The sequence below is a fragment of the Rhagoletis pomonella genome, unplaced genomic scaffold (genome assembly GCF_013731165.1).
Source record: "Rhagoletis pomonella isolate Grant_MI unplaced genomic scaffold, Rhpom_1.0 Rhpom_scaffold_00008, whole genome shotgun sequence".
NCBI classification, from domain to species: Eukaryota; Metazoa; Arthropoda; class Insecta; order Diptera; family Tephritidae; genus Rhagoletis; species Rhagoletis pomonella.
The window spans coordinates 42,955,805-42,967,370 of record NW_023458562.1 but is presented as its reverse complement, the minus strand read 5'-3'; the positions used below and the strand labels follow the sequence as shown (position 1 = coordinate 42,967,370).

Genomic DNA, 11,566 nt, shown 5'->3' with positions numbered 1-11,566 from the left:
TTACACTTCTGCACTTCCTCTTTGGCAAAATCACTTCGAATTTAAGCGATCAGAATTGACCAAAAAATTTTTTGATCTTGTTTTTACACATTTTAATAGATGCGTACATACATACATATATTTATGTACCTCTCAAGACAGCATCAGACTTTGTGTTTTACTTTTATTGGTTGACAGCCCCAATTTACAAAAGTATTTGTTGGTTTGAAAGCAGCAGAAATGTAAGTTTTGAATTCTTTTCATATTTTTAAATAATTGTAATTATTTAAACGCGTTTTTTTTGTAGCATGTCGAAGAGGAGTGGTATTAAACGGTGGGTATTCTACTTAATTTTAATTAATTTTAATAGCATTTTTTGGGGATACTTTTGCGACTCACAGTGGTCGTAAAGGCCATGTTTTACAGGAAAAATAAGAAGGGCTGTCACGATTATAATAAAACTGCGGGATCATAGTATTGTTGTAATGCTATCTGAATATGCCATTAAATTTATAGTTTGACAGTTGACAGCTGTCAAATCAACTGACAATTTTTCTAAAATTAAGAAAATCTTTTTGAGAATAGCACTGCTTACGTTTTTTGACATGCTGATCACGAATTTTATGTCAAATTAGAACTTTGAGAGTTGACAGCTATCAAATAAATTGTAAATTTTTCTAAAAATAAGCAAAGCAAAAATAAAGCAAGGAGCGTAATGGGTAAGTTGAGTTCAAGTCTGAATCACTCACAACTGGCATCGATGTATCGTCTATTTAGCGATTTTAGGAAATTGTAAACATCGATGGCAAACATTCAATTTTGAACCGATATTATCGATGCATCGTTTGCATCCCTATCCCTGAGTATATCATAACATAGTCAACAACGTCGTACTATTTTAATATTTTTTTTAATTACTCTCTCTTTATTTTTGAAAAATTTTACAGTTTACAATACTCCAAAAATGGAATGTGAATTATGTAAATGTTTTAGGCTCGTATTATATATGTAGATACGTTTTGCTTATTAGTAGTTATATTTTCTTGTTTTAATTTTAACTGGCACTTAAATTTTAAATAAATCATTAATTAAGTTAGCTTGATGTTTAGCTAAATATTAATACATACATACATACATTCGATAAACGCATTTGCATTCTTTCGCCGATACATATCGAACTTTGAAACTTTAACGGCATGTAAGTATTGACGAGAAGTGCCTATGTCTCAGTTTTATACTTAAGTATTTATGTATGTATAATATGAACAATTGTGTGAAATTAACTTTCGCACTGACTGTGAAGCTTTCGTTATTAAGCATAAAGATTAGGGTTTAGAAAGGGCTTTTCGATTATCTTATACCATAAGGATATAATTATGCGTCTTTTTAGTAAATACATATGTATCTGTGCACGTATGTATGTATATTTGGCACGGCCGTTTCACGCTTTTTCGCTCTCTGACATGCGCCTTGCTTTTGTTATATGAAGAGCACCAGTTTCTGCGGTCGACGCACTTAGCGAGCTTTTTCTCTTTAACCCCCTTACATTCCATAGAATGCAAGCAATGTTTCAACTCAAAGCTAAAATATTTCCTGCAGTTAAACAATTATAGTTTGGTTAAAATTCCATCGCCCTCTAGTACTCTCTCTGTGGGCCAAGTTTACACTAGTTTATTTGATCTTCCTTCGTCCATCGCCGCTGCGTAAATTCGACGAAAGTGCGGACTTAGAGGCACTTGTAGTGGATGAGTGCCTAAACGATGACTGATCGTCTTTCAGGTGATCATGCCGCCGCAATGTTCGAGCGGTAGGCGTTTCTGATTTCTTGCTTGGACGTGTGAGAGTACTTGAACTACCCATGTGTGGCTTTCGAGGCATCGTTGCCATCTGTAATAGAAATGGAAAGATTTTTCTGTGCCATTAGATTTCTTTCACCTTAATTTCAATGAATGTCTCACTCGTTTATTTTGCTCTTGGGAGTAGTTGATCTCGTATCCTTCGCTGATTAGTTTCGGCTTCCATGGAGCCAACATCGACACCGATCGAGAGACAGTGCGTGTCATCGGCTGTAATGGTTGTGGTTTCCCCTTGTTCGAACGAAGGTCGTCTCGGGATATGGAACGACGTCTCAAATGATATGGCTGTGGTATGGCACCAACTGTCGTAGCGTGCAGGTAGACAACGCTGCGCTGACTTTGTAAACTGGACTCCCCTTCAGTACCCGAACTCTCTGCCGGAAAGTGATCACGTTCTCTGAGAGAATTAATAGTATACAAAGCCGAAATTTTGAAGCTTTATCTCTTATTGAGACTTACCTCGATAAAGAAGACGCCACACGACGCTCGGCACTGCGCGCAGGCTTCGGAGGCGCCATCAGATGATTTTGAGTTTGCCGCATGTCTCTTTCATTTCCACCTGCAGCAATACCATTCGGCGTAGAAGTAGTCATGGCCAAAGGTGTGCTGTGGCGATCGCTGCTGCGTCGATAGGTGTGGTCGTCATACCGATGTGAACGATCCAAGCGCTCGCGTGATAGGGTGCGAGACCCACTCACCCCGCCATTTGGGCGCTTATTTTGGTCCTCGGTTTCAGAGCCACTCTCTGAGATGTCATCTAAATCACGTGAGCGTGAGTAGTGCCGACGTTTACGAAAATCGACTTCATCGCCACCCACACCGCCATTTTCCAAATTATGCATTGAAGAACTTTTGAGTCGCGAGCCACCAACACCAACAGTCTGCGTGGCGGACGAGAGGGTTCTACGGTAATCGTTTTGCTGTGGGTTGGTATTGAGGCGGTCCAAATGGTAAGCGCTTTGCGAGTACTTTTGCGTCCGGTTAAGTGTGGATGGTACTAAGGGTCTTGTTCTAAGAAGAAATAGATATTAGATGATAATATGTGTATGTACGTATAGAGTTCATCTTACTTGAGAGTGGTATTAGCTTTGGTTATGGTTGGCGGATTCGAATCGAGATCTGTATCACCGAAGAAACGCAAATTTTTTGGTGGAATTGGTGGTGGCGCTGAGGTAGTTCTTACAGAATTTTTAGTACGCTTCATAGTGGAGGATTCGCTTTGGCCATTAACCGAAACGTCGAGCTATGAAAGAGAGATACATAGATATATTAGTTAAGTAGAAAAAGTTTATACGTATGTAAGCAGATGTTTGCCGAAATACATATCTGCATTTAGCTTGATTGGTTCAAACTATCTTAGTAAGAAATCATATTAACAGAGATCTCTAAAAAAGGATAATAAAAATGAAAAAAGGCAGGGTTTAGTTAAATATTTTTATGTTGCTTATTATAATTTGCCATATAATTTTATGAAAGCGTTTGCTAAATAATTTTAAGGTCGCAAATTTTTTCCACATATTCACATTCTACGCTGGCGGAGAGGTGGGAGGGGGGATGGGGTATAATTAGCCAGTTAATAAATCTCCCACAATTTACTACAAACCCGTTCAATTGCTGGCGTATGCCGAGGACATCGACATCATCGGTAATAAAAACCGCGAAGTCTGTTCAACCTTTACCAATAGGGATAGGGAGGCAAAGTAAATGGGTCTGGTGGTCAATGAGGACAATACGAAGTCATCAAACAGTCAGCGCGTTTCCGCCTTGCCGTCCACGTTACTGCTGATAGCTAGAAGTAAATTCGTTTACTTGGGATCCAGCACGCCACATTCGAAATCCAACGCAGAATCATTCTTGCCAACAAGTGCTGCTTTGGACTGAGTAGGCAATTCAGGAGTTAAGTCCTCTCTCGACGTACGAAAACCACACTCTATAAATCACTCATCACGCCCGTGCTGATATATGGCGCAGAAGCATGGACAACAACAACGTCCGACGAGGCGGCTTTTGCAGAATTCGAGAGAAGATTTTCTGGAAGATTTGCGGGCCTTTATGTATTGGCGACGGCAAGTACCGAAGACGATGGAACCATGAGCTGTATGAGCTTTACAACGAATCAAAATACAGCGGCTCCGCTGGCTTGGCCATGTCGTTCGAATGGACACCGACGCTCCAGCTCTGAAAGTATTCAAATCGGAGCCCGATGGTGGTAGCAGAGGAGGAGGGAGGCCACCACTACGATGGACAGAGCAAGTGGAGAAGGACTTGGCTTCATTTGGCATTTCCAGTTGGCACAGAAAAAAGCGACTGGCATACTTGGTTGAACTCGGCCAAAATCGCTTAGGTGGTTACAGAGCCAAAGAAGAAGAAGAAATAAATCTCCCGTTTCCGTTTTTGTTATAAAAATTTCACATTTCTCCGTTACAAAATGTTCGTGAACATTCGGAATAGGTATGATAGTCTTTATACAATACTAGCAGTAGGGACACGAATTTCGATACGATACCATATCGATAATTTTGCCATTCGATACCGGTACTTTTTACTCGATAGTTTTCAAAACGATATTTTTGGAATCGAGTACCAGATCCCTTTTATCGTATCGAATCGTAAAATATACATTACAAAGTTAATGTAATTAACAATATATTGTACATTGTATTAAAAATAATTGTATTTTATTAGGAATAGTACATATGTGCATTTCCAATCTTGCGTGGCGTGACAAAATGTTAAAAAATAAAATGAAAGCGTCAGAAATTAAAAACTCTGGTAACTGGGCAATAATACTGTCAGCCTTGAAATCCAACGGAGAGTCCTTCTTGCCAACAAGTGCTACTGGACTGAGTAAGCAGCTGAGAAGTAAAGTCTTCTCTCGTCGTAAAAAATCATCATGCCTGTGCTGATGTATGGCGCGGAGGCATGGGCAATGAAAACATCTGATGAAGCGGCTCTTGAAGTTTTCAAGAGAAAGATTCTGCGCAGGATTTATAGACCTCTTTGCGCGTTGGCGATGGCGAATACCGCAGACGATTTAACGATTAGCTCTTTGAGCTTTACAACGATATAGACGTAGTGCAGCGAATTAAAATTCAGCGGCTTCGCTGGCTAGGTCATGTCGTTCAAATGGACAGAAACGCTGCATCTCTGAAAGTATTCAACGCGGGTCGCGATGCTAGTAACAGCGGAAGAGGACGGTCTGCGTTGGAAATACCAGGTGGAGAAGGAATTGTCTTCACTTGACATTTCCAATTAGGGTTGCCAACCTTTTCTAAGATATTTATAGTACTTGCCCAAAAAAATATCAAAAATATAGTACACTTCAAATATATATGTAGATATAGTATTATACTTAAAAGAAAAAGTAAAACGCTTTTTAAGTATATGTACATCCTTCTTATTTCTTATGCATTCCTCTTTAAAAAAATGTATTTCTTTGAAATAATCATTTAGCTAGCTTAGAGTGAAAATTGCTAAGTCCACTTTTTATGAAAATTCATATTTTCATACAGGAGGCTAGACAAATTAAAAATGCATCGTTTCGAAAAGCGTAAAGGTCCTTGTTTTATGTTTTCTTGTTGATATTCAATGAAGGCAAAATTTGCTAAGTTTAAAAAAGCTTAGAAAATTCGACAAGGCCAATATAGTACGAAATATTTTAGTAAAGATCAAATCCCTCTGATTCGTATGGAGTTTCGCTTTGCTTTAAACAGGCAAAATGTTGTATTCAAAAGTTTGGGAATATTTGAAGAAAATGGCTACAAGCAGTTTTTTCCTCTCTTGTACAATTTTTAAATTGGGACTTAGAAACTTTTCACTCTAAGCTAGCGATATGCTTTATCGCAATCAATATTTAAATTAATATAAATCAGAAGTTCATTTTTTTATTAGTGAGGCAGTCGCTTTTTTCTCTCGTCACGCCATTTCACATTCATAATAGAAACAACCCTTTGAGGGAATGCCGAAGTTGCCGGAATAGAGAGCAGAAATAAAATGAAATAAAATAATTTTAATTAAATTTGGTAATTCATTCTAAGTATTTTTAAAAATGTTGCCATTTTTGATTTGTGGTTCTATTAATAAACTAGAGCTGTAAAACTATCGATGGTACTATCGATACTATCGAATGGTTCTATTTCTTTGCACTATCGCATGGTCGTTGGCCAGTATCGATAGTCCTTGTTTGAGGAAATATAAATATCGTTTATACTATATGTACTACTTACCCAACAAGCAAAATAAACTTAAAGAAAGTTTTTTTTAAGTTTTCAATTATAAACATTAAGCTTACAAAACGTTGATTTTTTGTTTATAAAACGCTTGAAAGTAAGCGTAATATAATCGAAAAGGAACATTGGTTATAAGCGTAGAAATATAAACTTGTAATAAATGTTCAAAAGAAAGCTTTTTATAAGCGTAAAAGTGTAAACTTATAATAAAGGTTCAAAAAAAGTTTTTTATAAGCGTATCAATATAAACTTACTAAAAATTTTCAAAAGAAAGCTTTTTATAAACATTTTTATAACCCTTTATTTAAAGATATTTCACAATAACACATACAAATTAAGCATAAAAAAGTTAATTATAACATTTTGTTGCGTGCTTTCAATTACTTGCGGTTATTGGCAAATTGGAAAAGCGACATCGATGCAGCTATATATTCCGCTTCATCGCCGCCATTCTCATTGATGAACTTTTCTGAAAAAAATTTAATACATTTTTAATTGAATGTTAAACTAAGAAAGGATAAGGGGAACTCATCATTTGAAGACTCGAATGCTCCACCGATTAGCGCAGCGGGTCCTGGATTGGATTTTCTTGTTTTACCGTACCGCATTGGTTTTATTTAATTTTTTCTTTTAATAATATATTTAAAAAAACGTAAACACGTCACTTACGATTGAAAAAATTTTATATTTACTACTTCATGTCGTTGGCATTTACATTTCATTTATAAGTTTAAGTTATTTATAAACATTCGCTCTCAAAACTTATTAAAGGTTTATTTGAAAAAACTTTTAATAAGCTTAATATTAAAAATGCTTATTTAACGCTTATTATAGCAAACTTAATTTAAGTTATTTTTAAAAACGTTTACTGAAATGCTTGTTGGGTTAGTATACATTTCTTTATTTTTGGAAACGGGAATTTGGCAACATTGACTTGCTTACACGTCACTATTTTTTTTACCTATTGCCGGGTTTTACACGGTTCAAGTATTGAATTCGTTTCTGCTTGCTAGTGGAAGAGAGGGGTTGAGAAGAAAAGGGAAGAGTACATACGCGTCTGGAATTCAACAAAATTTAAGCGTGTAAATGCAAATAGGAAACGCAAAAGAGAATGAACCAGAATTGCTTTAAAGTACTTGAATCATGTAAATCGGGTGTAATTAATTTGAAAAACAACTAGTTTTAATATCTTTTTGGAACCATACTATGGTGTTGGTGATTCTGCGTCGATTGAAGAAACTATTTATATAAGCCAGGGCTAGTAAAATTTTGGAGATTCTTGTTTTTTCTTTTGATGCTTTGAATGGATATTTATCCATATATATCATGTATAAGTCGGGGTACGGTTCGGCTATTTGTACAATGATTTCGGTTCTTGTAACGCACGCTTGAAATATGGACTTTTCTGTAAATTTTGGAGTGAGTTCTATGCAAAAACACTGTGGCATCGCCGGAGCTGGACTGATGAACAGTTTTTGTAATACATACAGTTTTCTTTACGTTCACAAGCGATTTGTTTTTCTACGATTGGGAATTTTAGGTTTTTATATTATAGGTTTAAAATATTTAAAAAATCGAAGAGAAAGGACAAAGATACTGAAAATCGCCATATAACAATTATCTAATTCTTCAGGAACTAAATAAAACTAAAAGTTTGTATAAATAGCTTCGCCAATGCATTCTAAAATTTTTCGATACTATCGATAGTTTCAATGCAAACTATCGAAAACATCGAATGGTATGACTATCGATAGTTTTACAGCTCTATAATAAACTCACTATGATCTTTTATTTAAAACAATATTTCTTTTAATATTGTTATTTCAATATTTTCAGTTGGCGTCAGTTGGCACAGAAGAGAAATGACTGGCGTGCTGTTTTGGAAAATAAATAATATAAAACAAGTAAGAGCAGCGCTGTCTTCGGCTATGCCGAAGGCTTCATACCTTTCATGAACATCTGCAAATTTTACTTTGACAGATTACTGCTTTTGAATACATCTGCATACATCGATAGAGGAGTTACATACTTATATAAAAAATCGCATCTAAACAATCAGAGGTATGGAAGATATACTTTATATGACACCAATCTAAGTTATTTTCACCGCTATGTGATCGGTATGTAAACCGGTAACACAATTTATTGGGTTTAGTTTCCTATATAAAGGAGATATATCGCAAAAACTGGTATCTGAACAATCAGTGCTATAGGAGATAAAGCTTATATAGCATAGATTTTGACGATTTTCTCAGTAGAATTTGTATTATTATTTATAAAATATCTTACGAAATTTATCAGTATTAGCTGTTCAAATAAAGAAGTTTTACAGTAAAATCCCATATCTGAACAATCAGATGTATGGAAGATATATGTTGTAGTCATCCGATCCTTGTTATTTTCATTGTAAGTATTCTGTTAATAATGAGAGAAAATGGTGCGAAGTTTCATGTTCCTAGCTGCATAAATGGAGGAGTTATGATAAAAGACCTCATATCTGAACAATCAGTTGTATGGGGTCTGCAGGTTATAGTGACCCGATCTTTGTTATTTTCGCTGTAAGTCTTCTGTTGATAATGAGTGAAAACAGTGCGAAATTACATGGTCCTAGCTACATAAATGGATGAATTATAACGAAAAATCTCATATCTGAACAATCAGTTGTATGGGAGCTATAGGTTATAGTTACCCGATCTTTTTAATTTTCACTGTAAGTTTTCTGTAGATAATTATTGAAAACAGTGCGGAATTTCATGTTCCTAGCTATATAAATGGAGGAGTTATAACGCAAAATTTTATATCTGAACAATCAGTTGTATGGGAGCTATAGGTTATAGTGACCCGATCTTTGTAATTTTCACTATAAGTATTCTGTTGATAATGGGTGCAAGTATTGCAAAATTTCATGTTCTTAGCTGCATAAATGGAGAAGTTATAATGAAAAATCTCATATCTGAACAATCAGTTGTATGGGAGCTATATGTTATAGTGGTCCGATTCTTCCGGTTCCGACAAATGATTAATACATTATAAAAATACACCCACCTACCAAATTTCATCCGGATATCTCGAAAACTGAGAGACTAGATTGCATACAAACAGACAGACAGACGGACAGACGGACAGACGGACAGACGGACATGGCTAAATCAACTCAGCTCGACGTTCTGATCATATAAGTATACATTTTCATGGGTCTATCTCTTTTTGTTCTGGTACTTACAAACATCGGACCAAAGTTATAATACCATTTCATGCTCATGAAAGGTATAAAAAAGTAAGTTCGCCTGGGCCACACTGTAGAAGTGAAACTTACGTCACTTATCTATCTATACATACACACATCTGCTTTTGCTTAAGGTTATATTTTTTCGCTTTTTTTCTATCAATGTAGATCCCTACCTCTACCACTGTTCGTTTTAATAACATTAATGCTATTCTGTTTTTCCATTATCTTCATTTTTATCATTATACTCTATCGATACCAAAATCGATTATAACATCCATCAAAATACCGATACCAAAATCGATGACAAATTCGAAAAAAAATTCAATAGCAACATCGATAATACCATTGGTAGCTAAATCGATTAGAAAATCGATAAAAATATCGACAACAAAATCGATAAATATCGATAACAAAATCGATTTATATCGATAACAAGTTCGATATATATCGATAACAAAATCGATAAATACCGATAACAAAATCGATAAATATCGATAACAAAATCGAAAAATATCGATAAAAAAATCGATAAATATCGATAACAAAATTGATCAATATTGATATCAAAATCGAAAAATATCGATAACAAAATCGGATAAATAAAATCGGTAAATATCGATAACAAATCGATAAATATCGATAACTAAACCGATGAAAATATCGATTATTTTATCGATAGGTCTCGAGAATCCCGAAAATCCCTAAAATCCAAAAATAGTTCCAAGATTGAGTCTCTGTGTCTCTCTCTATATCCTTTCCTCTTTAATTACCTCTAGCAAAAATACGGCCATGAATTTATATATGTGTATGTATCGGACTTTCAGATTTTTTGAGCAGTGTGGCTAAGGAGTCCATCAATATTTGCCGCAACACTGGGCACTTTCAAAATTGTAGACTTACAAATCCGTCCATTTAACTTGTTCATGTAGTACTTTTTGTCTACTGGGTTACTCAATTGTTAAGTTTAAAAGTTGGTCTTATTGCTAAATGAGAAATGAAATAAAGCAAATTTGTGTTATTTCACATTCAATTGGGAAATAACACAAATGCGTTATTGCCTTTTGTGTTATTTCAATCTTGCCAAACAACAATCAGCTGTGCAGCACAAAATGTAAACAAACAAACAAATGAAACAAAAATTTCAAAGAACAAGCATTAGTTTCGCCACTTGTTTGACATATTTAAACAAAGTTGATCTGAAACCCAACGAAAGCTAATAGGGCTTTCGCACGATGCGATTTTTCAGGCAACTTTTGCGTTCAACTCACTCAGGGTTGCACGAAAAAAAAAGTTGAACGCAAAATCGCCTCGTGCGAACACCTTTTAAACTGTATTTAAATAACAATCTATAATTAAACTTGGGTGCCGTTTAAATATTCATCTGAAATTGGCCCTTACACACCTACATTCATAAATATGTAATGTGTATTTAATACTCGTAAAACTCTATAACACTTACCTTTTCCTTTGATTTGCTCTTCGAACGCCTATCCAACGACTTGAACCAGCTGACTTTTTCAGGTTTCGCAAGTGGTGATTCCTTTTTCGGCTTATCGGACGAGGTACGTTTTAGCAACAATGGACTAGCTTTGGGTGTAGACAGACGCCGACGCATTGAGATATCCGTAGCCTAAATAGCGATTTGAAAATTAGGTAAGATTATAATTAGTAACAGAAACTTGTTCTCAAAGTAGACTAAATGTAAACGACAACACGTGGCACACTTACACACCTTGAAAAAAGGAGCTGAACAGAAAACAAGAGCATGTTGCGAAGTTGAAATTGTGGTAACCTGTTGGGGAGTCAACCAAAAACACACCAGCGCATATACATAAGAGTGAAAGAGTTAACACAGGTGCCAAATGATAAAAATACAACAGTGAGCATATGAACCTCAATGTTGTAAGAATATGTGTGCTACACCGAATAGCAATGAACGATCGGACAGAAATAACAATAACCGTTTATATACATTCTCGGTTAACGTGCTGCTGTCAACAAACCAAAGCACAGATCCTCCCACTTCACCTGCATCGTCCCTCCGGTCCACGTCGCTGTAGCTGAGGCTGTGGCTGTGGCTGTGACTGTTGTCCCTTGCCTGTGGCCTAATAAGCGAAACGTGAGTTCACATGCTAACAATACCTGTTCGGAGCAGCCACCGTCACAGTCTAAGCCGCGACCACACTGTGTGGTTAACCAAAAGTACCGTAAATGCAATGGCAATAGTCAATGCAACAACTGGAACAACAATAACTAAGACCAGCTATGGTCGC

The 11,566-nt window shown here is 35.9% G+C and overlaps 1 protein-coding gene across 1 annotated transcript; it reads right to left on the bottom strand.

Annotated features, from left to right (window-relative positions):
- Positions 1–882: 882 nt before the first annotated feature.
- On the bottom strand, positions 883–11,148 carry LOC118744900. The gene is made up of 5 exons (XM_036478323.1): positions 10,753–11,148; positions 2,906–3,078; positions 2,295–2,846; positions 1,938–2,232; positions 883–1,866 (listed from the first exon to the last, which is right to left on the bottom strand). The coding sequence occupies exons 1-5, from the start codon at positions 10,906–10,908 to the stop codon at positions 1,651–1,653; spliced, it is 1,392 nt and encodes a 463-aa protein (XP_036334216.1). The 5' UTR covers positions 10,909–11,148; the 3' UTR covers positions 883–1,650.
- Positions 11,149–11,566: the final 418 nt, after the last annotated feature.

Coding starts and splice junctions, on each gene's coding strand:
- LOC118744900 (XM_036478323.1), bottom strand. CDS start 10,908: ATGCGTCGGCGTCTGTCTACACCCAAAGCTAGTCCATTGTTGCTAAAA. Junction 3,079..10,752: donor AGAGCAAATCAAAGGAAAAG/GTAAGTGTTATA, acceptor TCTCTTTCATAG/CTCGACGTTTCGGTTAATGG. Junction 2,847..2,905: donor AAAGCTAATACCACTCTCAA/GTAAGATGAACT, acceptor ATTTCTTCTTAG/AACAAGACCCTTAGTACCAT.